The 26,441-nt window shown below is 48.5% G+C and overlaps 10 protein-coding genes across 10 annotated transcripts; 2 read left to right on the top strand and 8 right to left on the bottom strand.

The window, feature by feature from the left end:
* Positions 1-113: 113 nt before the first annotated feature.
* BO79DRAFT_228901 (uncharacterized protein) lies at positions 114-1,264 on the top strand (the record flags this gene model as incomplete). Its single annotated transcript, XM_025684001.1, has 2 exons — positions 114-913; positions 991-1,264. The coding sequence occupies 2 exons, from the start codon at positions 114-116 to the stop codon at positions 1,262-1,264; spliced, it is 1,074 nt and encodes a 357-aa protein (XP_025539191.1).
* Positions 1,265-1,616: 352 nt separating this feature from the next.
* BO79DRAFT_266500 (uncharacterized protein) lies at positions 1,617-2,714 on the bottom strand (the record flags this gene model as incomplete). Its single annotated transcript, XM_025686976.1, has 3 exons — positions 1,617-2,220; positions 2,274-2,521; positions 2,607-2,714. 3 exons carry the CDS (start codon positions 2,712-2,714, stop codon positions 1,617-1,619), a joined length of 960 nt encoding a protein of 319 aa, XP_025539192.1.
* A 4,945-nt stretch (positions 2,715-7,659) lies between these two features.
* On the top strand, positions 7,660-9,353 carry BO79DRAFT_287833 (MFS transporter). Its single transcript, XM_025688630.1, has 2 exons — positions 7,660-8,036; positions 8,094-9,353. The coding sequence occupies exons 1-2, from the start codon at positions 7,707-7,709 to the stop codon at positions 9,276-9,278; spliced, it is 1,515 nt and encodes a 504-aa protein (XP_025539193.1). The 5' UTR covers positions 7,660-7,706; the 3' UTR covers positions 9,279-9,353.
* Positions 9,354-9,431: 78 nt separating this feature from the next.
* Positions 9,432-10,470, bottom strand: BO79DRAFT_237976 (bZIP transcription factor; the record flags this gene model as incomplete). Its single annotated transcript, XM_025684761.1, has 1 exon — positions 9,432-10,470. The coding sequence occupies exon 1, from the start codon at positions 10,437-10,439 to the stop codon at positions 9,432-9,434; it is 1,008 nt and encodes a 335-aa protein (XP_025539194.1). The 5' UTR covers positions 10,440-10,470.
* Positions 10,471-11,163: 693 nt separating this feature from the next.
* BO79DRAFT_228905 (putative protein kinase) lies at positions 11,164-12,416 on the bottom strand (the record flags this gene model as incomplete). Its single annotated transcript, XM_025684002.1, has 4 exons — positions 11,164-11,347; positions 11,424-11,631; positions 11,733-12,103; positions 12,163-12,416. 4 exons carry the CDS (start codon positions 12,414-12,416, stop codon positions 11,164-11,166), a joined length of 1,017 nt encoding a protein of 338 aa, XP_025539195.1.
* Positions 12,417-12,654: 238 nt separating this feature from the next.
* BO79DRAFT_266508 (putative calcium/calmodulin dependent protein kinase) lies at positions 12,655-13,840 on the bottom strand (the record flags this gene model as incomplete). The annotated part of the gene is made up of 4 exons (XM_025686977.1): positions 13,663-13,840; positions 13,341-13,612; positions 13,063-13,280; positions 12,655-13,017 (listed from the first exon to the last, which is right to left on the bottom strand). The coding sequence occupies exons 1-4, from the start codon at positions 13,788-13,790 to the stop codon at positions 12,655-12,657; spliced, it is 981 nt and encodes a 326-aa protein (XP_025539196.1). The 5' UTR covers positions 13,791-13,840.
* Positions 13,841-15,592: 1,752 nt separating this feature from the next.
* Positions 15,593-15,979, bottom strand: BO79DRAFT_255562 (uncharacterized protein; the record flags this gene model as incomplete). Its single annotated transcript, XM_025686138.1, has 2 exons — positions 15,593-15,871; positions 15,962-15,979. The coding sequence occupies 2 exons, from the start codon at positions 15,977-15,979 to the stop codon at positions 15,593-15,595; spliced, it is 297 nt and encodes a 98-aa protein (XP_025539197.1).
* Positions 15,980-16,585: 606 nt separating this feature from the next.
* Positions 16,586-17,149, bottom strand: BO79DRAFT_19112 (uncharacterized protein). Its single transcript, XM_025680803.1, has 2 exons — positions 16,658-17,149; positions 16,586-16,605 (listed from the first exon to the last, which is right to left on the bottom strand). Exon 1 carries the CDS (start codon positions 17,057-17,059, stop codon positions 16,736-16,738), a length of 324 nt encoding a protein of 107 aa, XP_025539198.1. The 5' UTR covers positions 17,060-17,149; the 3' UTR covers positions 16,586-16,605; positions 16,658-16,735.
* A 1,517-nt stretch (positions 17,150-18,666) lies between these two features.
* BO79DRAFT_237977 (ATP synthase subunit C family protein) lies at positions 18,667-19,681 on the bottom strand. Its single transcript, XM_025684762.1, has one exon. The coding sequence runs from the start codon at positions 19,579-19,581 to the stop codon at positions 19,108-19,110; it is 474 nt and encodes a 157-aa protein (XP_025539199.1). The 5' UTR covers positions 19,582-19,681; the 3' UTR covers positions 18,667-19,107.
* Positions 19,682-24,252: 4,571 nt separating this feature from the next.
* BO79DRAFT_116994 (uncharacterized protein) lies at positions 24,253-25,478 on the bottom strand (the record flags this gene model as incomplete). Its single annotated transcript, XM_025677934.1, has 3 exons — positions 24,253-24,402; positions 24,616-25,305; positions 25,368-25,478. Coding segments are annotated over 3 exons (951 nt in total), but the record flags the coding sequence as incomplete, so codon positions are not given.
* Between the last annotated feature and the right edge of the window lie 963 nt (positions 25,479-26,441).

Consider the following 26,441-nt stretch of genomic DNA (forward strand, 5'->3'; position numbering starts at 1 on the left):
ACTTCTTGTGTCACACAGTGTTTTGAATTCATTCGGCTTTCTCTTTTTTTTTTTCTTCAGCACAGACGGTGGCGTAAAGCTTGAGAACTATCGTTAATCATTCCACTGCCGACATGACTTGGTTTACCGGTGCCCGAGACACGTCTGATAAGGGCTGGCATTTTGATGCGGTCAGTCTCTTGGCCGTAATTGGGGAGTCTATTATAGAGAGGCAGAAACATTTTATAGTGGCTTCACCATTTTGTGCTCTACCGCGACTTTTACCGGCACCGCAAGCCATTTTAAACACGGGTTCGACGACCCAGCTGCCACCGGTTACCAATGTGTCTGTCATTGGTGTAAATTCAGGGAGAACTTACAATCAAATGGGTTACTTCGCCGGACTTATCCATGAGGTGGAACACTTGGAACCTTATGAAGTTCGCGCTTATCGCATCGGTCATACGGAACGCTACTACACTGAAGCCAAACCCGGTAGCCTGGAAGAATATCACGAACCCGCTAGAACGAGGATCGGCCTGCAGTTTCTCTGCCCCATGAATATCCTTACATTAGCATCTGTTCTCTTAACGATTGGTTTGGCTATTTGGTCGATCATCCTCCACGATGGTGTCGGTTTGCTTGCCATAATCACCATGTCGATATCCAGTAGCCTTGCATGTCTTTCGCAGCATTCATATCCGGAACTCGAGAGGAAAGAAGGAGACGCCAACGAGCAAGGGGATCTTGTTATCAGGACCCGCAATGGTGCTGTTATTGTCGTTCACTGCACCGAGGATATCGCCCAGGAACTATATCTAAACCCAGAACATTACAAGTATACCTTGGAGCCGGATCAAACTCTCTTCAAATTCCTGATGGGGGCCAGCACCGTTCTACTCATGATCTCCGTGCTTCTTCTAAGCAACTGCGGGTGGACAATGCAGACAGCTATCGCTGTTACATCCTGCTGAATTTTTGTTACTGGGCCATCTCAGTGCTGCTTAATAGGCCACGCTCCTGGGATTTACTTGGATTTACAGTGAATGTGTACAAGGATAGAAAATGCGCTAATTATACGTATGCACTCTGGAATGCGATCCGGGAAACAGGCGAGGTTGTGTGGGTTAAAGAAGCTCGTTCATTACCTGATTGGGAAGCGTGGAATGCCTGGCTAGAGGAGGCAAAGCCAAATATCACAAATCCAAACTGGAAACCTGAGGAGGCAAGACTCCGATTGATGGCAGGAGCATCATTGTGTCAGAAGGTGTCTGATGGCCAATAGAGCAAATATACACCCTTTGCCATGTTTACCAGGGCAAGGAACTGACTAATGCCTTACTACCATTATGATTGAATTCCATTGATCGTATATAGAAACACCTACGTCGACATCGGCTTGCACTTGTGATAACAGCTTCTATTTAAGTTGAGAAGCCTAATATTGAGGTATAAGTTTGCAGCAATTGTGAACTCCGCAGAAGCTAGGGTGTTGCGCTGTGGAACGTGGACATAATATGTTTATTATCTCTGTGTCTATAGGGACCAATGGGCGTAGTTATGCTCTGTACGATGGACAGCCATTCGCTAAAGTCACTACGAGAAATTATAGGAAACTTCTACGGTGTATTCTCCAATTATGCCAGATCTATAAATCTCGTGGCCGGATTGATTAACAATCCATCTAGGTCACGCATGTTGTATACTCCACTTTCATCATCCCGAATGGGTACTGGCTCCGTGTTCTTAGAAAGACGACTGGTGAAGCCGCGCGATAACAACAAGCGGACAATTCTCGCTGCTTCCATGGTTTTGATTGTCTCATCGCTCAGCCCTCCAGCTTCCTTCTTGAATTTGCTCCAGAATATATCCTCCAATGTGAGATAACCGTCGTATCTCACCCAACCAGTCTTGAGATGAACCTTACTAATCAGTCGTTGGTGAAAGTGAAGGTTTAGGCCAAATGGTGCAACCTCTGCTTCGGCCCAATCCACCACTCCAACTAGATTGCATGTGGTTTCGTTCACCATGTTATTGCAGACACCAAAATCCCTATGTAATAACACCATGGGAAGAGAAAATATAGCATGTAAAGAGCTGATTGATTTCTGGATCAAGGGGCGAAATCGGTCCGGCAGAGAAATGAGTAGTAACTCGAGCTCGCTCTTATATTGATGATATAGACTATCGCGGTAGCTCTGATCAACGATTTGGGGTGATTTCCACGAAAGTGCAAAGAACCTATAATGTCACTAGTCAGGAATTTGACATGCAACGAGGCGCACTAGACATACTTCGCGACGTCAATTACCAGATTCTCGCGCCATGAAGAAAACTCGGCTGAATTTTCGGGAAACTGATTGTTGTGGGCCAGGATAAAATCCAAGTAGCTAATTCCCTGTATTCTATCCATGACATAGATATAAAGGGCCTCTTTTCCCTCCACATCTTCCCCAGTCTGTCCCTTAAAGACGACCTTAGGAGCAAAACCTCCATAAATGGTGCGTGCCAGATTTACTGTCTCCATGTTTAAACGAGAAGACTTCGGAATTGAATGACAACTTTTGGCCCAGCATAGACTGTATAGCTGCATACTCCCTGCACAGCTACCGGAACGACTTCACCACCAAATGTTTCCTTGCAAAAGTATCGCAAGCTGAGCGAGTGGCTGTAGTTCGCTCGAATAAGCTAGCAATTCCCTGGTCAACAGAGTAGTCAAGGCTAGAAGTGGCCATGATGCGTATGGAGTTGCAGCGTTGAGCAAAGATGCGTGCTTGGATGATGATGCAGAGGTGTAGTCGGAGGACACGAAGACTCGGGCGCTGACCTTGGCTCTTACAACCCTGTGATCAAGGGCGATGGCTCAATCTCGAACGGCAGCGTCCACGTGATAACAGCTAACTGATTGGCGCCACGATGCTTTACGAATCGCGGTGTACATAGACTCTACTATCTAATCTGATGAGGTGGATGGTTCTCTTTCGGATGCCGGGGTTACTTCGATTTCCTTATCGTCCACTCCTATGCTGTTTACCCGGTTGTCGAGCTATGCAGGCCATACTTATCGACTGCATCCACAACGTTATCATTCTACAACTACACTTCCTGCCATATAGGGTTTGGGCGGGATATAATAAAGTATAAGTTTTACAGAGGTTTTGCGACCCTTCACTTTTATTTGGAAATGTTTTATATCGAGTCTTTGCTTCAGAGGCAAATCTCTTCATGACTGGGTTAGCAGTTTTGACTTCCTTTTCGTAGGATCAATTTCGGCTCTACTAGGTGTTCGAGAGTGCGCATGTGAGCTACGTTCAACAGTACGGGACCATCATAGCCTGCGGTCATGGCAGTTGGTAACGAGATGCTGACGCTGCTAGAATACATGGTGTTTTCTCCGTCCCTAACGGCAATGGTATTCTTCAAACCACATATCTCAATCATTGGAGAATGTTAGATGCTTTCCGATGTCGAAGCCATACATCCAACTATAACCATAAGAGCTCTCAATGCCCCCGTAAATGCACACTGACTTGCTCGAACACCCATCTTCATCAACATAGCTGGTGAAGAACTAAAGCCTGTCCTCATACGGCAAGACCAGCTTGTTAGTCTAGGCCTTTGAATTTGGGTGATAGAGTAGAAAAATTACTTTGACCTTTGAGCTCTATGCATGGAGTAATCTGTTGGCTAATAGACCTTCCAGAGCTTAGTGTAATTCTTCACTCTTATCTAGAAAGCTTAATTGATATCTTGCTTAAGGTTAAACAAGGATATAATTAGTCCTACCTTTTAGATGATGTCGCGGACCTCAGCACATATGATGAGGCTGAAACACTTGCTTCCATTATAGGGAAATTTGCCTTCAGTTTTCCACTCCCTGGAGCCCCTTTTCGGATCTGTGTTTCTAGACCCTCACGGTAGAGAGGCCAGCCGAGAGTTTGACAACATCACTCAGTAATTCATGGCATATATTAGATCTGATCATCCAAGCAATTACTATCACTTGCCAGGGATTCAAAAACGTCTTCTCAATATCTCTGGTAACTTCATAATCATGGCTGTTGCGTGTCGAGATCGAGAGTCTTTATAGCCTCGATATGTGTCGGATCCTGGGCCAAATTCCGCCATATTGTCTGCTGCGACAAGCGTGTTAATTGTATTCTTGATTGCAGTCCTACTCCTCTTCATCTCTTGCATGATTCTCGGCATTCTTCCAATTATGGGTGGCCTCAGCCAAGACCCTATACAGGTCCCCGAGGTTGGTACAATAATGAGCGCGATGAGATGCCGCTCTCCGTAATAAATATACGCTCTCAATCACTTCATGTTTGGATGTAGACCTATAAGGGCTTGCCATTCATAGCTAACATGCAGCGGCAAGAGCTTGTCCGTAATGTGTAATATGCCGAGCTCCGCAGAACGGGAATAATATGTTGTTTTTCCCCGATTCAGCCATCACCATCAAGGACGCTGTAGGTTCATTTCTTAAGATACCACCTGCTCCTCGTCAATTTCCAGTTATTTGATTGAGTTGTTGGGAAGCAATATCACTGTTTTGGCCGCGTTGATTACGGCCCACCAACCATCTATGACGGGAAATTGAAACCGCGCCGATGGAACGGCACAATGAGTTCTCTAAATCGGTTACAGGCTCCATCGTGGTGTAAGCATCTCGCAAGCTAGATCGAGGCAGGAAAATGCAGAACAGCGAACCTGAGTAGCACCAGTGAAGGGAAGAGGGGTCAACAGGATTACCAGATAGCGTAGCCATCCCGGCTCATACTGAAAAATAGAGATATAAAGCTCCAAGGCCAACCTTAGACAGGAGTATTCGATTATCAGCCCCTGGCCCAGCGGAGTGTTGCTTCACCCATGCCACCAGCTGTGCCACCTCCTGCATATCAACACCTGGAGAATGTCGTCACCGCGCCCCTGCTTTGCACTCGACGAGTGCCATAATCCGATGATTGGAGACCTCCTCAAGTTGGCCATCAGTATAAGCGACGTATTGCCGCTTACGCTGCGGTGTGCCAAAGTCTGCCGTCAACTTCCTTCTGCCAGTCGACCACTGGCGCTTAATAGGCTGATTGAGAAGCGCCGCAATAGCGGTTAAGAAGGAGAGGGAGGCGGCGTTGACACTGGCTTCTTTAGGACCCTCAAAGCGCGTACCCCTCGCCTGTTCGTAATTCACATGTCCTTACCAAGTAGCCGCAATAGATACTAGATAGCAAGGAATGGAATATAAGCCGGTATATCACTTTATAGAAACACCGTTAATCGGCCATCTAGACCAGTATTTCTGATATTTCCAGATATATATAATCCATGACTAGCTTTACGTATTTTATCAAGACCATGCAAACAGGGTCTTTATTGATTCATGTAATGGATGACTTCAACGCATAGCTTCATTCATCACATGTTAGTTGAGGAAGATAAAGACCGCAGCAGGCATTGAGCCTGGCTGTGTTCAGCTATCGATAGGACCTCTAGTCGTATACACATGGTTACTAGGCATATGCGTCGCAGATAGCAAGTGAAGTCAGCATTGTATTGAGGTCTTCTGGCAATCGATGTTATCTTTTTTTTCCTAGCACACGGATCTTGCTGCGATGAATAAGATTTCGATAATAATCAATATCAATGATGGAGAAACATCACTGATTGGTCGCTTAAGCAGTGGGATATTTGTGGACCGGAAGGGGACTTTATCTCCTTTTGAAATCTTGCCAGTCTACAACCTGTCATTTCTCAGCAACCCGTTTGCGGCTGCTCTTTCTTGGGTATGGGTGGAGTGCATCAGATCTTCCAATTTGTTTGTGATGGTAAAGAAAGGCTTATATAGTAGTCGGCAGCAAACAGGTGGAGTTAGGAATAACCTCGGTCCTCTCCGGCTGCATTTGCCAACTCCCGACCGACCAGTATTGCGAGAAGATAACTTGGGCAGTATAGCGTGCATGGCCTTCATCATCATCATCCGACGAATCATTTGCAGGTTCTGTGTTGTACTTGCGTATATGTCTGTCTGAAAGGGTATATACTGTTTCTCGGGCTATCCACTTGGAACTAAGGATGCGGTTTCCCTTCGGAGGGTCCTAGCATATTTTTTTATATATGAGGAAACATTATTTATATAGAGAATATGAAGAGTAGCCAGATAGGAGAGCAGAATTAGAGTTATATATTTACAGTGAAGAAAGTGAAGGGCTTGCAGCAGTGCATTTTCAGCATCCCCGATCCAGTGCCATTGAGTATATCATTGTGAATATATTGTAGTGCTAGATCATTCATTCGGAAACAGCACTCCTTATTAGATCGTGTACTCAACGTCTAAGTGACTACGACTTCATCTTAGAAATTCACCCTGTAACTCAACCACAAAGAAATTAGAAGTCCACAACAGACTTTCAATTAACTTCTATGATTAGCCATCACACGACAAGGAAGTTCTAGGGATGAATTGAGCCTCCTATACATCGCCTGCAAAAAGCCGGAAATTCCCGACACCACTCCAATGTTCCAGCCGCAGCGCACAGACAGCCAACTCGTATCCACATGAGATTTAAGACCAGGGGAGCGCGCGTTGGGCAGACCGAATGCTGTATGATAAGAGTTCTGGCCTGACTGCCAACAAAGGAGTCATATGTGCGCGGTGCTCGCCGGAATGTGATCGGGTGAGATGATGCGAACCAATCGGGACGAGTACCCACATGGCGTATCCTTATGAGAGACATCCAAGCTGTATGGTCTCGACTAGTTCATTCCCACGGGACAAGACTCGCCAAGCTGATATTAAGTAAATATTTATTGTTATCGGCTCGGGTTCAGGCTTGTGATGAAGAGAGTCGGGTTGTTGTTACGGCATCCCGAGGCAGGGCTGATCAGGCAGTGGAGCAACATGAAGCTATCCTTACTTCGGGTGTGCAAGCAAAGCATGTGAAACCGGCAGATTCTGACGTGGTGTGCAATACCTGCCATGCGGTGTCAATGTGGGAAACCATTCAGTCTGATAGCGGATCACAGTTTCACATCCACCGCATGGTATGTCTGTGCTTGGCGACGATGATTGGGTCGTCAAGGGTTACTGGATGATTCCTGATCCTTCGGCTGGAATTGCCAGGTGATGGCAGCATCGGTCGGCCTCGCCGGGGATAAGCCAAGCTGACACAAGACAAGGTAAGCAGACAAGAATTATTGTAGCTACTGGTAGGGTAACACGTCATGTTGCTGCATGATTAGCATGGGGGGATAAGACCATGCCAATCGATCATGTTATTCACCGCTGCAGTTCATAACAAAGACTTTCATTTCGATCTTATTCCATCTGGTGCATAACTTGCACAACCGCGGAAAGGTTATGCGGAATGCCACGTTCTAAAGCCTTATTCCACCGCATTTTCTTTCTCTCGGACCCACCACTGATTCAGCGCCTCCATCTTCAGTTTATTGCCACACATTAAGTGGCTATTGATAGCCCGCTGACTCGCCTGATCAGGGATGCCCTAACAAACTCCAGCCAGATTAGCCATCAATCCCAGCGGCTCTGCATGTCACGACAAACGCTTTTTCTTGCACATTATTATATCCTGCAAATTATGCATGCCGTTATCTCCGTCCAGACTATTTTAAAAACACCCCATCCGCCATGGCTTTCCCATTTTCCATCTTCACGAATTCCACCCTAGTCTCTCTTTCTCCTTGTGCAGAACCCAACTGCCATCCTCATCATGCCCGACCTCGAGGATCAATCCGAGAAGCCCACTTCTCCAGTCCAGTCCCCCGCATCCAGCACCACCACCATTGCCGCCCTCTACCCCGAAACCGATCTCGACAAGGGCATCATCGGCTGGGACGGTCAAGATGACCCCAACAACCCGCAAAACTTTGCCCCGAAACGCAAATGGATGCTCCTCGCCCTAATGAGCTCCTTTACCTTCATCTCGCCGCTGGCGTCGAGCATGTTCTCCCCCGCTATCAGTTACGTGGCCGCCGACTTTGGCGTCACCAATGAGACCCTCCTCTCCTTCAGTGTCACCATCTTCCTTCTCGGCTACACAGTATGCACCCCCTTACCCTCCCCACACCATAAACCGCTCCCATACTAACAACCTCAGATTGGCCCCCTCTTCCTCGCCCCCCTCAGCGAAATCTACGGCCGCCGCATAACTTTGAGCGCCGCAAACTGGTTCTTCGTCGTCTGGCAAATTGGCTGCGCGCTCGCCCCCAACCTCTCCGCCTTGATCGTCTTCCGTCTCTTCGCCGGCATGGGCGGCGTCGGCTGCATCACCCTAGGCGCCGGCGTCATCGCCGACCTCTTCCCCCGGACCCAGCGTGGCATGGCCACCTCCATCTGGGCTATGGGCCCCTTGATCGGCCCCGTCGTCGGCCCAATCGCCGGTGGCTTCATCGGCGAAACCATCGGCTGGCGCTGGGTATTCTGGATCCTGCTCATCGCCAGCGGCACCATCGGAGCCTGCATCGAGCTCCTCAACCGCGAAACATGCGCCCCCGTCCTGATCCGCTGGAAAACAGCCAAGCTCGCACGCGAACTCAACCGTCCTGAACTTCGCAGCGCCTACGACATATCCCAGGGCACGACACCCCCGACTGTCTCCCAGGCGCTAATGCAGGGTCTCCGCCGTCCCATCATCCTCATCTGCAAGAGTCCCATCGTCCTTCTCCTCTCCATCTACATGGCCTTCGTCTACGGCCTCCTCTACCTCTTCTTCACAACCATCACCTCCGTCTTCGAACAGACCTACGGCTTCTCCACCGGTCTCGCGGGCCTCTCCTACCTGGGTATCGGAGTGGGCTTTTTCATCGGCATGACTGCCGTCGCAATGACCAGTGACCGCATGGTCGTCAAACTCACCGCCCGCAACAACGGCGTCTTCCAGCCCGAAATGCGTCTCCCCACGATGATCATCTTCGCTTGCTTCCTCCCCATCAGCTTCTTCTGGTATGGCTGGTCCGCGAAGTACGAGGTTCAGTGGATCGTGCCGATCATTGGTATGGCGCCGTTCGGCATCGGCATGATGGGCATCTATATGCCGATCCAGACGTACGTGATTGATTGCTACCCGGCGTATGCGGCCAGTGCGAATGCGGCGCTCACGGCGACGAGATCGTTGGTCGGTGCCGTGTTGCCGCTTGCTGGGCCGAAGCTGTTTAGCAGTTTGGGGCTTGGTTGGGGAAACTCCTTGCTCGGGTTTTTGGCGTTGGCGTTTGTGCCGGTGCCGATTTTGTTCAATCGCTATGGGCAGAAGATTCGGGAGAAGTGGGTTGTGAATCTGGATTAATGCCCCTACGGCCACTGGTGCATTTTCTTTGTGTTGTAAAAAGTTTTGGTGGGCATATTTATAGATGATAGACGTACATATGTGCATGTATACATTAATATGAGATATGAATATTATAACAGAAGATAATAATAGTACAGAGTGATTCGAGGATTACCCAATCTCCATCAACACCTCTCCCACATCCACCCCCCTAACAACATCCGGCCAGACATCCACAAACTCCCTCGTTATGCCCCATCCCTCCTTACACATGATCATGTTTTTGAAGCGCGTCTTCATGACCAAGTCATTCTTCTCGTCTCTCTCCAAGAGACTCTCTCCCCATGGCCACCTTACCTTCATACAACAGGCCAGGAACCCAAACAAGTCGTCCCTCTGTCGTGAATACACCTCCCACTCGCGGATCAGAGTCACCCTGATCTCAGGCCAGATTAACATATCCAGTGACGCCGGGTGCGGGATACGCAGCTGTTCCTGAACGGGGTGCATGAAGGTCGGCAGCTTGGCGAATGTCTCCGAGGTGGGGTTGATTAGCCATTTGCTATAGTGGTAGCTGAGCCAGCCGAAGGCGAGACGCTCGGGGTCGCGCAGGGGACGACGGAGGGAGCTGGTGTAGATAGTATTGGCGAGGGGGTTGGTGTTGGTGCCGTAGAGGAGGTCGAGGGGGTGAGGGGAAGGAGGGCAGGAGATGATTGTGGATGGGGGGAGGGTGAGCCACAGAAGGGAGGGGGTGGTGGGGAGGTCGGAGTGCAGAGGGAGGAGGGAGTAGAGAGGTGGTATCGATTCTTCCTTGTTGGTTTGTGGTGGTGGTGATAATGACGATGATGGTTTTGGTGTTGTGGTGTATGACTGGATTGGCGGTAGTGGAAGTTGCGTCGGTGGTTGTGGTTGCAGTAGATGCGATGGGGATGATGACGGATCTTCCCACGATGTGATCAATGACTTTAGTCCCTCTTGGCGATTTCGTAGGACTTGGTTCTCTCGTTGCAGGCCCTCTATTACTTGTAGGAGATGCTGCGTGCCGCTGTCGTCGTGGTAGCGCTCGCAATGCGCCACTTTGTCTTCTAGCTGCGCGGTGTATTGCTGCTTCTTTGTGCGCAGGGTTTGTTGGGCGCGACGGTCTCGGAGACGCTTTTTTTCTGCCGAGGAGAGGGACATGTGTGCCGATGGTGCTGTAGAAGGAATTTAGTGTGAGCTGGGATAGATTCTGGAAATGAGACTAAGCCTGAGATTAAGTTGTGGAATAAAGCCGGAGATAAAGTCAGAGGGACTCATGTCGGGGGTGGAGTTATGCACTGCGTCACGGCACAAGTTGTGCATGTCCGGGAAGAAGGTCATTGGTGAGGGTGTGTGGAAATACCATGTATTTGTGGCAATATTCAACCACATTGGGGCTGGTGATCAAGTTAGCAATAGCCAACTAAGTCATGTATGTGAAATAGTGCTTGCTAGTTAAAAACTTGTGATCTGTTGTCAAGACGCAAAGTCGAATTTATCTGGAAATTGATCTACGAGGACTCGAGTTATGGTTATAGATAGGTGTAAGAGGTGGTCAGCGACCACGCAGACAGAAGAAGGCGCGGAAGTTCAGATGGTACCTGGCTACAGTGAATGATTCAACATCTGTTATTTTTGTTTGCTCACATACGCGGCACTAAGATTAAGTCTATATATTGGAAGACCAGCTTCCTACAGCCCCCGAAACCAAGGATCCGACAGTAACCCTTGCACAGTATCCCTCTCATCTCCTTTCCACCGCAGCATTCGCGATGTTACGTTAATAAAGGCCTGTTTATCATCACCTTCTACGTCGTGAAGAGTTTTTTCAAGTCCTCCACTCTCTGGGATCAGCCCTGGATGCTTGAAATTGCCTGCATTGAGATCAGTAAAGCTCCAACATTGCTAGCCGAGAAGAGTGACTACCTTCAGTATCAAAATATCGAGAAGCATACTTCGCCTCATGAAGCACATCCACAGGTGGAGGTCCAAGTACCGATATAATGCGAGCCAGATGAGCTTCCTCCGTGAAGGTAGAGTGATTAGAGTCTAGTCCATCAAGAGGACCACTGCCGTGGGCTAGTTCCACAAGCTGGATCATTATTAGCAATTTACAGTATCTGCGAAGCGAGCAATAAGCCATACAAAGAACCCAGGTTCCATATATCGGCACTGTACTTCCAACCTGCTCCAAGAACAACCTCTGGGGCCCTGAAACTATCTGGGTGAATGGGATGGTAATGAGTCTGAGACCCTTCCACAGCCAGTCCGAAATCAGTGATCACTGGTCTGCCCAAGCTGTTTGCTTCCACCCCGAAATGATTTCTCGAAAGGTATATTGTTCGGTCTCGAGCTGTTTCTGAGGCAATGGTTCTTTTACTTCGTCCTGAGACATTCTATCAAGTATGAAATGGTCACGGAGAGCCATGAGAACATTAGTAATTCACAGCTTACCTCTCTTTTGCATAGAAGCGATACCTGTATGGACGACCTGACATTCAGAGTGGAGATAGCCAAGCCCTTCCAGAATCAACTTGGCAACAGGTCTGAGAAGGTTCAATGGAAGCACATCCCCTTGAAACCGCCGTCTAAGCATCCATAGAGGCTCACACAATGGATCAAACACCATGCAAACATGGGTACCATGAGGAGTTGGTAAATTAAAGGAATCGAGCAACGTGCTGACAAAGTTCCGGCCTACATGCCGTGGATTTGCGCGCGTAATGTTCTCAGTAATGCGAAGTTCCCTTTCAGCGTCTTCCTTTGTTGCATAGTTATTCGCCTTGATTTTGACTGCAACGTAGCGTGCTGAACACCAGCGCCATCTACTATAATGTTAGTCTGAGTCTATGCCGAACGGCTTTGACGATGCAGTAGAACATACTGATTCAAATCACGAGCTAACCATACTGTGGAATTGTTTTCCCAACCAAGTTTGGCAGTGATTTGGTACCTGTTGTTGAGAATCTCGTATAGGCGAGCAGGATAAAAGTGGTTTGGCTCATAATGTGGAGTGCACTCTTCTTCAATGACTTCCGCAGCCGCTAAAGTTTGCCTCGGCACATTTGGTGGTTTATATGGACTCAATTTGAATACTTTGTTGACCGAAGTTCTCAGAGACCTCCATGGTGTTGCCATTTTGGATGTAAGATCCGTGTCTGGTGCATGCCATGGGAGGTAGGAGGACCAAAGGAATCTTGGGCAAGCACGGACCCCATGTAAGGGGATCTGGACCCACTGTCTCCAGCGCGGACGCACTAAATTTGACCGAAAATAGCAGGATATCGAAATATCCACTCCTATTAGTCTATTATACGTTTATCTACAGACACAGAATCTCTAGGTTGAATTTAGTCGTGTAGTATATGGAGAGATACTAGACATCTGAAAACCATGGATGTTCCAAGACTTCACGGGCAGTTAGTCGCTTGGCAGGGCCCAGATTCATCAGCTGCGCGATAAAATCCCTGAATCCCGGTTCCATATGGTCCTCCCACTGTGAAAATGGCTTGTATGGTATGTATTCTTCTGATCTTTCGTCCCACAGCATCTGTAGGACTTGGCAATTGACCTCGTTATCGCCAATATGTTTCAGCAGTCCATTGATGCCTTCCTTGTCGGCAAAGTATGAAACTTGACGCTGTAGACGTATCATAGTGGGCAATGCACCTTGCGATTCATGGAAGCGGAAATCGTCATGGATGCCAAAGATCACACGTTCCAACACCGCATAGAGACACTAAACATGTCAATATTGCTCGTCTAAGTTATCAGATGTACTTACTACAATCCCAAAAGCAAACATGTCCGTTGGCTTGTTGAGTTCTCCCCTGAAGTGCGCTTCCGGACTGCGCCAGTTGTCGTTTCCAGCGAGCATTCCTTTAATACACCTACCTTGTGGCAGGTACGCTGCATTATCGAGATCGGTAAGTAGGACCTTCTCGACTACGGTCTCTTCTTCTCTTTCACGGCAATCGACCATGATATTGTCCGGCTTAATATCTGATTCAAATTAGCACACATGTCCCGTGTTATTCAGGGGTCGGATCAATTGCTTATTACCAAGGTGCACGACATGCTGCTTATGCAACTCAGCGATACCTCGCAGGCTAGCTTTAAGAATTTGCTTTCGAGATTGAGTCGATATGCCTCTCTTCACCAGACTCAGGAAGTCGTCTGTCAAGTACTTGTAGACAAAGACTCGCTGGCCTGGTATACTGTCACATGGCAGCCGTATATGATTTGTTTTACACAATCGCGGTTGTATCTCCTCAGTGAAATTGTCGTAGATATCGCGAGGTATATCCTTCAAGATGTACTTGTCTTGCCCGGACCTAACCTCTATGAGCAAAGCTACCCAAATAAGGAGCGAGAGATTGCAGACTTCGCCAACCAAATGCGACCCATACATGGCCTCTTCTGGATCATGCTTCGGAAGTGATAGTGAGATCCGGTTGCTCCAACGTAGTCGGGAGTTGTCTCCGCCAGCCTTGGGAGGGTTCTTTGGAACATAATCTGGTGTTTCGATAAAGTTTTGTAATTACAGGACGCGGAACTCAAGCCCAGTCAGGTAGAACTTTCAGACAGTGGAGGAATTAGTATTTGGATTTTCTGAATCTACACAAACCCCTCTGATTGCGATAACATGGCTGTAAGATGTGAAAAAGGGGCTGGGCATGCTTGGTATGATGACTAACCTGCTGCATATGGGCTGCATTGACAGGTAATCTGTCACTAATCTAATGGAGATTATCGTCTTCGATTATAATAATTTTAGGTGCTACTTGGCGCCAAAAGTTCTAGAAGCCAACCAGCACATAGTCCTCTTATCAGGTATGTGAACAGGAGGATAAATTTACTTTCCACGACTTGTGCATGTGGATACTACGTGTCAGATCTAGACAACCATCAGGCTATTTTCATCTACCACCCTCCCAGAGAGACAAAAGGGGCAGTAATCACGGTGCAATCTCTTCTTATGATCTGGCTACCTTCTTTATCCCCACCTCTCCATAATCCGCGGGACACACTTTCACCAGGGTTGTCCCGTAACAATGACGCCACAACAGGAACTCCCTTCCTAGATCCTCCCACATTGCCATAGCTTTATAAGCCTCTTTGATTTAAGGGTCCGAATTCCCTCTCTTCTCCATATCATTCACACAAAAATCCTAGCCCCAAAGTAGTTCAGAAGAATGGGACATTTGAAAAGGGGGTTATGAAGTTGGGGTTAATGTGGGAGCATTACAAGGTGAAGGAGGCTGAAGGGCCGTAGTAGGGATCGAAGTACCTTAGGAGTGGGATTATGCATTGCTTGATTGAATAGGGAGAACACGCGAATGAATGTCTTTGCAAGTACCGTATGTGTAACGAAGTGGACTGGGGTTCAAAAGATCAAAACTATTGAATCCACTTGTTGTCGCCAGATCCATCAGCCTTCTTCCAATTTTGTCTCTGCTCTCTCGCCACCACCTGCCTCTTCACCACCACGAATCTACCCGATATCACCGACAACTCAGAATGATCACTCGGTGCCTTTCCACAGATGCCCACCTTGCAGCCAACCCTACGCGCGATCCGAAGAACCTGCGCGATGAGGGTCGTAACCGCCTTGTCCTGCTCATTGAACAGCTCTGCTAACTCATCCGAGTTACAATAAATCCCAGTGTCAGCTGCGTGAAATCTTTCAACCCGATCGAGAACGCATCAAAGTGCGTCAGGAACTGCTCCGCCAGGACAACGTTTGACGGAGTCTCAAATTTCAAATGAAGCTGCAGTCCATTATCTGCCAACACCCGCAACACCTCCTCTACTTCGCCCACTGTGCGACAAAACGGAGTCGTGGCCACCACATTCGTGAACTTCATTTGCTCACGCAGCTGTGGATAGTCCTACACCCCAGCACAAACCCTTCATGAGCATAAGACTGTCATATTCTACCCGAAAACAGCACATAGGTGGCATCATAGGTGGCATTATAGGTGCCCACGATGACAGGGACGCCAATCTCGTAACTGACAATGGCAGCGTGGGACGTGCGGCCGCCATGGTCGGTGATGATCGCCGCAGGGCGCTTCATGATCGGCGGCCAGACTGGTCGGTCGTGGCGGTGACGAGAATGCAACCGTCGATGGACTTGCCCAACCAATGCGCAGACTCTGTCAGATAGAGACGGCCGGAGACAGGGGCATCACCTACGATCGCCCCGGTGATTTAGAGTGCGGCCCTTGTGGCCGATGTTGTACATCTTAAGATCGGCGGTCGCGTCGCGACACAAGTGCATAACTTCCGGTCGGGCTTGGGGGATGATTGAATCACTGGCAAGACTGTCTTTCACACCATGCCATGTCCATAGGGCAGTCGTAATGGGTGTCAATGGTGCAGGCCCATCGAGCTTTCTGGGGGTTTTCGGGGCCACTGAGGACCAGTGCGACGCGTTCGGCTTTAGAGGTTGGGGTCTGTCCCGTTGCCGTAGATAACGATGGCTTTGTGGCCGCACTCACGCCGATTATGGAGACGAAGTAGTCGTCCGAGACGAGGGGCTTGAAGACTTGGTACTCATCTTGGTCCACGGAGTCCTGGACGATTTTCTCCTAGTCCCTAGGCAGCGTTGATGACGATGACCCTGTCGAAGTGTCTTGGTGTCGATGAAGAACATCGAAGCCTCTGAAATCAGAGCATACCATGCGCTGTGCGCTCATGGTGAGACCGATGCAAGGGTAGTAGAAGCCATTTGTTCGTTGATAATTGACAGCCCGGTCGGCGAAGAGTGACGCCTAGGGTCGTCGACAAGCATCCAGGAGAGCGTTTTCACCCATAAAGCCGAGGTGAAATTCTGGTCTCCAGCAAAGCTATCATCCGGAAGATTTTCCTTTGTGGTGCTGGATCCGACGGCCACGCCCGAGATCCTTCACGCTTGCTCTGAATGGATGCCTTGGTATCAGGGGGTCAGGTACCCCGAGAGAAGATATCGCGTACTGCTCGTTATAGTTGCCGCGCGATGTGCCTTGCCTGATTCCCAGTCTGCACATAAGCTCAGCCAGGTGCTTTGGAATCTCATTGCTGTCAATGTAGTGCCGGTGGCTAAATTCGCCATAGGACAACAGCCTCCTCCGATTCGAGGGAGCTGCTCAATAGCTATGCCAGCCTGATGACAATATGACTGGAAACATATGCTTGGTAGATATTGATGCACAGCTAGTGTGTCCATGATCAGCCCTACCAGAGCAAAGCCAAGTACACTTCATCAACCGAACTGGGAAAGTAACATTTGAAGCCGTAGCTACTGTCCACGAGCTCAGCATTCGCTCCCAGGTATGCAATACGCCTATATAATATTCAGCATACAAATCTCGATACTATTCGGGAACCTAACTTACCATACCAAGCATTAACTCCCGTCACCATCGAGGGACACTATCTTCCCAACACACGTGCGACATATCAACAACCCAACGCTACCACTCCCAACTCCCTGGCATCTTCATCTTCGCACACCCCTCACTCTCGTCTCCCTGTTCATCCTCCTTCGTATCTCCATCTTCAACCGCCCCATCCCCCCACCGTTCCCTCCAAATCGCCAACTCCTCCTTCCACAGATCGTTGACGCACGGATCACACGAACTCCCACAGCACTCGCCTAGACCAGGTGGTGGAGGGGGGTCATTGTAATCGCGCTCTGCGGCACGGAGGAGTTGCTTTGCGCGGGTGTTGGGGAGACGGTTGCGACGTTTCTTGAAGGAGGGGACGTCTTGGGGGGTGTAGAGGGGTGATGGGGGCATTTTCTTCTTGTGTTCTTACTCAGTAGGGTAGGATAGACTGCTATGTATATGATGTTGGTGATGGTATAGTGATTCAGGATTGTGCGTTAGTGTTATGGTCTACGATGCATGATTGTGTATACAGGGTATGGCAGTAAGGCCTGCCGGATGAAGATCGGGTAGGATCGGGATTGGACATATTCGTGTCGGGTATGGGTGTCGGGGATACGCAGATATGCATGGTGGGTGTGAAATAGACAATTTGATGGCATTCAATTCAATTTCATTGATATTATATACACGGTAGCTCTTATTGAAACTATCACAAGTATAAGAATGACAACAGAAGAAATCTAAGAGAAGAGATCAGAAGATAGCAAACATGCGGTATACCACAACCCAACAACCGACAGCCAGACAGACAGGCAACTCACCCGAGATCACATGTCCATCAAATACCGACAGGTCACATGCACCACCTCATCCCCGTAATACCCGTACCAAGCATACCATACCCAAGACAGTAATAAATTACCTAAATTACCGAGTTCTCTCCCTTCCGGATCGAAGGAGACGAGACGAAACGAATGGATGAATCACATCCACAACCACATCCATCATCCCTCCGTATCAAGTCCATGATTCATCATCGAAACGGAATCATCCTATACCATTGCACCGTAGAATATTTCCCTACCCTCCTTGACACAATGGCTGGTAATTTCCACTCAATGGCTATGTGTCTGTGCTCTGCTCTCTGTCCTTCAAGTATCTATGTTTCTACCGATCCGATCGTCGCAGGGAAACCCCCGATACACATGATACGTAAAAAAAAAAGTGGTACCTATGTTTTTTCTTGGCGCAGGGTTAGTTTCAACTTCCTTCCGTCGACTAGAATAGATAGATAGAACTGGGTTTGGGTTGCACGGCAGCTCTTCATGTCGGTTGGCTGTAGGTACTTCTTTTCTTACTTGGAACTATGAGTCGAGATTTATGCACATGCAGGGATTAGAGCTGCACGACAAAATTTTGAATGAAAAATTTTTTTTCTTCTTTCTTTACTTTCACAGCCCCTGAGATAGAAAGACAGTTGATGTGAGTCAATTGCATGGAAAGTGTCTGTAAAAGTTCTCACTGCTACCATTGAACACATATATTTTGCCCTTGGGTCGCTGAGGCGGTGGTGGTGGTAGGGTGGGTGACGTTTACATTTGGGATCGTCAGTCTAGATCCACCGGGTGAAAGTTGAAGGGGGTGCCATGGGCCACAATGGGTTTGGTTGATGGCTGATTTTTACCAACAATTATTGAATAATGATTGAAGTGAGAGAGACTATTCTAGACGTTCTCTAGGTTAGAAAATTAGATCAATTGGCCTCCTGTGGTGTAATGGGGATTTAGTAGGAGGGCTTATAAGGCGGTAATCGCCCATTGTTGAGAGGTAGTCGCCGGGAGGGCAGAGCTGCCCCCGGAGATTCCGGGACAACCGTTTCGTTGTCGACAGCTGGCATCAAGCTCGTACCTGTCTGGCTCACAACCACGCCTTCCGCCTTCAAACAGACCAGGTCTTTTGTCGAGCTGTTCAGTCTGACCGACAAGCTTGAAAGCGTGATCATATGATAATTGGTTCAGAGATCTGACCTGACCAGCTAAGCTGGACCGAGCACTGTCGTTACCCCAGGTTTTTCCATTCATGGGTCAGTCCGAACTGGCAAGATTTGAAAACAGCAGAATTATCAATCGATGTGGATATAGAGTCCCAATCCTACAATCAAATGTAGCTGGCAAATCCGTGGAGTTTAGTGGCCATTTTAAATCTCTATATGTACAGTGTATTTGATGGTTGTAGATGATGACGGGAAAAGTAGTACATGATATATAAAAAGACCACCACAATAGAATTACCTCCTATCACAGCCAAGACAATCTCAACACAAAGAATTTTGCTGATATTCCCCCCAATATCCCCTATTTTCTCTCCAATATAGATGAAGGTTTGTAATCGAAGATTGGGAGTGGATCATAAAATCTCCGCAGATGTCGTGACTGCAATCATCCCTCGGTCATAATTTAAACGTACTTGCACATCATGGCAACCATCAGGTCGAACAGACCAATGGCCTCGACGAAGGCGAAACCAAGAATGGCGTAGGAGAAGAGCTGACCACGGAGGGCAGGGTTGCGGGAGACGGAGAGGAGGAGGGCACCGAAGACGAGACCGATACCGATACCGGCACCACCGAGACCGATGGCAGCGGAACCCATACCCAGGTTCTGGGAGACCTGGACCATGGCGTCGGCGATTTCAGAGGAGTACTGGCGGCGGGCCTGCTGGGCAGCGAAAGCCTGGCGAGCGTTGGCCTGGATGAGACCGGAGGGAGACTGACGCTTGACGGTCTGGAAGGGGGTCATGGGGACGGCCTTGCGCTGGGTGGTGAAGGTACGCTTGGGGGCAAGCTGGAGGCGAGCGGCAGGGCGAGCGACCTTGGTGGAAGCAGCCATGGTGGAGGCCAGGCGCTGGGCGAAGACACGGGAGGAGGCCATTGTGATGGTTTGTGGTGGTTCTGAGAGAGGAGTTTCTCTAGAAAATGATGGGATTGGGAAGGGAAAGAAGGAAGGAGAACTTTTCTGGAGGAAAAAGCTGGAGGAAACTGACAACAGAAGGCCCCCCGGGACATAAATACTCTCCCGCTAAATTTTCGCGGTTTTTTGCCCTTTTCCCACCCAGCCCCCCCGTCGGGTGTTAGTGCGCTTTGTTGGGACCAGAAAAAAAGCCCTACCTTACTTTTATTGTTTGCTGGTGTTTTTGGCACTGTCTGTTTGTATTGTATTGTTCCTGTTTTTCCTGTTTATGTCTTGTCTTTTGGTATCAATCCGTTATCCCTAGTTGATCCTTTCGCTCTTTTTCCCTTACACCGTGTTTGGCAGCCTCGTTTTTGGCTCATTATCCTTCTTCCTTCCCCCGGGAAAAGCAGTGGACATTCCACCGCACATACACACTTACCACAACTTACTTACACATCCTGTGTACGCATACACACATACACAACCTTCGGGATCATTCGGGATGGTGGTTACCAGGGGAGCTACAGCTGGTACAGCCAATGGTTTCAGGGTCTTCACCTGGCCGTGCTGGTCCGCGATGGAGCAATGGCCTACTGACTCTCCCTCTCACCTTCCTTCCCCTTCAGATAACCAACCCAATTGCTGCATCTGATGGAGTATTCCGTAGTCATGTGTGTATTTTACACTTGTACGGACCGATCCCTTCCGTTTGATTCCTTTCTTGTCCTCGTGTCGTCACAAAAGGGAAGGAAAAAAACATTCCTGTCTTGTCTCTACGGGGCTCTCCCTTCATTCTTTCCTTACATATAAATTGTCCCCTTCTCCCTTCCCCTTCTAACACCCACCCAACCCAGCAACAGACCGGGAAAGACAAGACAAGACAGGAGAAACAAGCCCAAAGAGACCAGCTACGGTATGCAAAATTTTCACAGCGAAACGGGAGACCGCAAAGAAGAAAAAAAAAACCAGACGTGCGGGTGGGTCCCTGCATCCAAATGGGTCCGATAGAGTGGTACACCCCCACTTAGCGGTGGCCGGACAACCAATGGGAAGTAGCCAAGACCCAGCTAATATGATGGCCAGCTTCTCGGTCGCAATCAAACCGGGCCGAATCGGGCATGCGGCTCCACCAGCACCGGAGTTTCTGAGCAAGAAAAATTCCCACTTCTGAGACGCAAGCAGGTTTGCGCCGCGTCGGCTGGAAGGAGGGAAGCTTCCCCAATTGTCCTGTGTTGTGTTGCTGCCGTTGCTCCTTGTCTGCTTCTCCCCTCGGGAAATGCCTCACCGACTCATCGTATTGGGTTATCTGCCGTTTTGGGACAACCCGGCTCCGTACGGAGCGCCTTTCGCCGGGGAAACGCGCGACGATCCGTAGCTCCCTGAGCTAGCTCGCAAATAGCAGAAATGTTAGTCCACACAGGCTTCTGGCGCTATGGCGCAAAAAATGAAATAAAAAAAAATAACCAATTCACCCAATGCCTCAGCACGCTTGTCTCCGAGGGTGGTGCACGGGTTATATAGCTTTTTGGATACATCAGAGAAATTGATCCCTCTCGGGGGAATAAGGAGCAAATCTCAGGGGGGGTGGATGACTGGCGCAAGCTGAATAGGGGAGAAAAGTGGGCGCGCGGCGCAAGCCAACCCAATCCCATCGACATCATCCCGTGGCCTCTCGAAAACCGGACGAAAGCATATCCCACACACACACACAAACACAGTCAGCCCGCTAGTGGCTGGCTTTGCTCGCGGTTTTACCCTGCTGTGTGCTGTGTGCTTGTTATCGTGGCCACCACACCCCTTTCCACGAGAAGGAAGAATCCCTTGGAAGGAAAACCCATTGTGTAATTTTTACCTGCTTTGCTCACCAGCCCGTTTTTTCTTTCCCATCTTCCCAAGAAGACATCCGTCTGCTACTTATACCTGGATCAGGGTGAGGATTCCGGGGCAAATTTCTTCTACGCTCTCCCTAATTTTTTTTGGTGTCCTAATTTTTAATTTTTATTTTTTGTGGCCCTCCCCCCCAATTTCTACACAGTCCCTATCTATTTCCGAGGTCGGTCTCACTAAACTCGATTTAACCCGGTGATCGAGATATGATCTCAGCCGCCCTGCAGTATTACGTAACCCGGCCAGCTTCCCGACTGAACCGCTGCCGCCGTCGCCGCAAACTGGCCTTGCCTTGCCTTGCCTTGCCTGCGGCGCTCTCTCACTTGTTTTGGCTCAAATTAAGCATGCAGCTGGTGCAGGGATGCCACGGGGCTCGAGCTGTTCGCGAACTGTTCTTCGGCTAGCAGGGGGGTGGGTGGTTGTTGTTGATTCCCAGTATTCTCAACAATTTAAACTGTCAAGTAGAGTTGTAATGTGCAGCAATAAGTTCTTGCTGATTAGTAGTATCCACGGGAACACAAAAATGCATAATTCAAGTATCGTTCTGGTGATACCGACAGACTCGGAGGATAAAGGGTGATGCGGATGGGGGATGGGATCGATCGATGGATGGCTGCAGCGACACGGAGCCCGCCGTGTATCGGACCTGTATTGGTAGTATTATTACGGTATTGTGAATACGTGACGGAGATACGGTCTGAAAGTGCCTTAAGGTATCAAGGCACGAGTTCTGTCGGGTCAGCGGCAGGTCCCGGACCTCGGGATTTCAGTTGGGTTTAGTGGGAATGACGGACAACTCAAAGCAGGTATGGCGGCTAACTACTATCTACGTATTGGGCTGGTAGCCGTGGCCAGCCATCATCATGCCAGTTGTTTTCCTTGGTTTGCACACGTAGGTGATTTACATTGTAGCTTGTGGTGTGGAAGATAAGCTGGAATTCCTGACGAATCGGAGCGTAGGGGAGTACTTATCTCGGTGAGGTTGTGGGTGTGGAATGTTGATTGCTCGCCACGGCGAGGGTGGTATGTGGATAATTATATACTGTGGTATGGAGGGTGGCTTCAGTTTGGTATGTTGAGGGTCCACATGGAGAATGGGGAAGATATATCCGGGGTTAGTATTTGTTTAACTTGTGGTTGAGGATTCTACTGTCGAGGCGATATATATAACTTATCGGGTGAAGAAGTTTACTTCAGTAGCACTCCAAACTATATAGTACGTACTAAGTATACATCGCACTTATAGAGTGTGTACACTCATTACGCCTGAGGTAGGTGCTGAAATTGGATAAACTTGGCAGTAACCTACACACGATCTTGATCTACTATGAAACGTGATTCAATCTTGTGGCCATCTTGGCATGGTTCGATTAATACCATTGTAGCGGAGTATTCAGCTGGTAGACACCTTCATCTCTGCCTTATTTGGAGGACATTGCTGCATCATGTGACCTCAATGATCTTCATCAATCCTTCCTTTTCTAGATAATATCGATAGGGGTCCGCTGTTTAACTGGATGATGATAAGTAAAGTAGGTCCCTTGCTTCATTGCAAATGCTCCTAATTGAAATACTTATCCCGACGAAACCTTGAGAATAGTATTGTTCATTTCATCATGTCTCAACCATATCTTGCCGTACTGAAAACTGAGATAAGTATATTACGGAACTTCGAGTCAAATATACATTGTGAAGACTTACGTAGCTTGACCGAAATTTGACCGATCCATAGAAGAAGAGTTTGTCCTGTATGCTAGGTTGATGTATACCACGTATCTAATACCAACATGCAGCCATGAACCCATCAAGAAGTGTTGGATACCCTTTCTCCTACCGACTTTAAGATGTCCCGTGGTTTCATCACTTACCGAGAGCTGCTCCAGAACTTTGTAGACTGTCTATTTGTTCTGACATGTCTACTAAGGAAAGACACGTGTGTCTGTTTAGAACTAGGAGATCTCTCGCACTGACATTGACATGTCTATTCTGAAGTAACGATCGTATCTTCCGCACCTCCAGACAAAAAAGATTCCAGTTAAAGCAATTGCTTAGGCTATGAGTGAAGACAACATAAGACACCGCTGTTCTACCATACTGCAGGTCGACTTCCCAGTATTGTACCAGTCAGTTTGCCATCAGAAGATAAGCTCATTTCGCAACAGGCACAGGAAAGTCCCTTCCCCATTTCTCAAAGGGCGCCTCGATAGAATATCTCAGATCGAGCTCTATCTCCTCATCCGGCTCAAGGGTCACCTCCCATCTAACCTCTCCATCACGCCCCAGTTCCGCAGTCTTCTTTCCCGGCTTTCCCGGCTCCGTGAGATCCACCTTATCACCCGGAAATCCCAAGCCCTCTGGCGTCAGAATCTCAACATCAAATTGATTGTCCACATTAACTGGCACCTGATCCAATACCAAGACGTTGACTACATGATCTCTAGTATTCTTGATCTTGCATGATGCTTTGAAGTATGTGATAGTTAGTTCCAAGAATTCGTCGATTTTACTAAGTGTTATCCCAGGTTCCTTATACGCCACCTTGACGAATCTGTCCACCCCAAGGTTGAGTTCAAAGGATTCGTTGCGCACGCAGCTTGGAACATTGGTCTTGCCGAAACAAGTGTGGTCAACGGTTAAGTTCACTTCACCTGATCGTATATTCACAGGCGAAGTATTCTGTATCTTAGCACGAAGAAACGCTGCGGCATGCCTTTTAGGCACTAGCACATGGGTGAATGAAGCTTGGAGGTCCAGCTCAGCTATTTCATAGCGGCGGGGCGCAGATGAGGACTTGATGACACGCCGGCCAGGTAGTTCATACGATACACTCAGGCCATGGCCCTGGCTAATCGACTCGGGCACCTTGCTATCAGGCGGATAAAAGTCATGGTACATCGAGGGTGCCAGGCCTTCCTCTAGGTTATCGGCTGTAAATGTCAAAGAAAAATCTTCCAACTCAGGAAAGCCAGGGGAGGGGAATGTCGGTTCTGATATCCCCAGTGTTGGCATAGAAGGGGGCACAGACGACCCGGATTTAGTCAGTATGACTGCCAGATCCCATGGTGTCAATGATGGGATGGCTTGCCCCGGAGGCGACGTGTGCGCTTGCGGAGCCGACAGCGTTACCTGGGCATCTCGCCAGGTTTCGGAAGTCATGTTGGTGAACAGGGCACAGAGCCTGATCTTGGCCGTTGAGAAGAGTGTATTGATGTTGAGGTCGTGAAGCATGAGTTCTGACTTCGCCGGAACCGCATAGATCAATTGCAACAGCACTTCATTGCTCTGAACCTTGTTTCCCGCTTGGTTCTGCTCATCACCAGTTAGAGTGCCAGAGCTCAACGCAGACACAGGAGCAGTCATCTGCCCTTCCAGATGCACAACTACCTGGCAGAAACGGTCTGAGGCCGACTTATCCGCAGCAGGTTTCTGAATCCATTCTTCCAACAAACTCGGATCCTTCCCTCCATAGAGCGCTGGTCCGTACTCCCCCCGATGAGGATCTTGCGCACTAGCTCCACCATAACCCATAGGCTGCCTCTCTCGATTTCGAGAATCGTTCCCAGAGTAGGCTTTAAAGATGCCGCATCCGGCGTATAGTCCTTCAGAGGGGTGGAAGATGGTGTCTTTTCTATTATCCAGGTCTCTGATTGGGTCAAAGCCTTTTCTGTCAGAGGATGGTTTGCAAGTGGACGAGTATCGGAGAACGTTTGCATGCTGGATGTCTAATACTTTCGCAGGGCCGAGGTTTTCAACACGGATGGAATCGGGATCGACCTGGTGGTCGATCTTGTTGATGGTGATCGCGAAAGCACCGGGCTGTTAGCGGCTGTGAGATAATAATCTTTAGATATGATATGCGGTTGCTAGGGGATCTGTACCTGGACACGGACAGGAAACTCGCGCGTGATGGTCGCTAGAGTAGGATGAAAGGCAACGGACTTTGTGGGAAGGGCCTCGACTGAGAATTCTTGGTGAGCAGAACCTTCCATGTTGATTGATTGTAAGATAGATAGATAAATGAAGTTCGGGGATGAGGATGGGGGGTGGGAATAGAAAAAGAGAAAGCAGCCGACGCTTCGAACGAGGGCTGTATGATCTGACCAAGATATATGTCTTTATATCCTGCATGTGATCACCGCCACGGGGAGGAATATCCCTTTGTAGTTCTGATAGTATTGCTTTTCACTTGATAAGCCTTAATCTCGAAACGCCACAAGGTGAGTTGGGGTGAATGTCGGATTATAGTCCTCACCATATGTTCACGACCTAATATTGTGGAAATAACCTGGTAGATATATGGCTCTCGGAGTAGACTTCCAAGTTTGGTAATAGGCAGGTCTCTCGTGAAGTTGCATCGTGATTATGGATGGGATCTTTCCGTGTTATACGGTACCCCGTCCAGCAATACCTGGATAATCACTGAGTAATCACTGAATATCCCTTGTCATTAACAGATAACGCCAGTATAGCGCACTGTCGCCTTCACTTGCTCTGTTACGTGGCAGGGGTACAGCTGAATATCTGTCTAGTACTGATAGGATGGAAATCGTTTGGCGCCATCCTTTATTATTAAGGTGACTGCTGTGTGATCTATACTAGCAATGCATAGTTGAGTTATGGAGTCACTTGATGCAAGGTAATGGCATCCCGAGACTAGAATACTTTCACGACATCACTGCAATGAAGCAGAAGATCACAAATCCAAGAAAATAGCAGCTAGACTACGTTGACTGAAAGAACAACCGAGCAGAAATTAGAGGATAATTCCAATCTGTATTAAACTTCACAAGAACCCCATCAGCGAATTATAGACGTATAGTACTCAACATCCTGGGCTATTCACAAGGAGAGACATTGAAACTATCAACAGGTTCAAGGAAGCCGCAAAACAACAACACAGCAACAACAGCAAATTAATCACACAAGATTATGACACGGTGCGCCCCGAAGCC

The sequence above is a fragment of the Aspergillus costaricaensis genome (assembly GCF_003184835.1).
Source record: "Aspergillus costaricaensis CBS 115574 unplaced genomic scaffold BO79scaffold_17, whole genome shotgun sequence".
Classification (NCBI taxonomy): domain Eukaryota; kingdom Fungi; phylum Ascomycota; class Eurotiomycetes; order Eurotiales; family Aspergillaceae; genus Aspergillus; species Aspergillus costaricensis.

Coding starts and splice junctions, on each gene's coding strand:
- BO79DRAFT_287833 (XM_025688630.1), top strand. CDS start 7,707: ATGCCCGACCTCGAGGATCAATCCGAGAAGCCCACTTCTCCAGTCCAG. Junction 8,037..8,093: donor TCTTCCTTCTCGGCTACACA/GTATGCACCCCC, acceptor TAACAACCTCAG/ATTGGCCCCCTCTTCCTCGC.
- BO79DRAFT_19112 (XM_025680803.1), bottom strand. CDS start 17,059: ATGCCCCCATCACCCCTCTACACCCCCCAAGACGTCCCCTCCTTCAAG.
- BO79DRAFT_237977 (XM_025684762.1), bottom strand. CDS start 19,581: ATGGCCTCCTCCCGTGTCTTCGCCCAGCGCCTGGCCTCCACCATGGCT.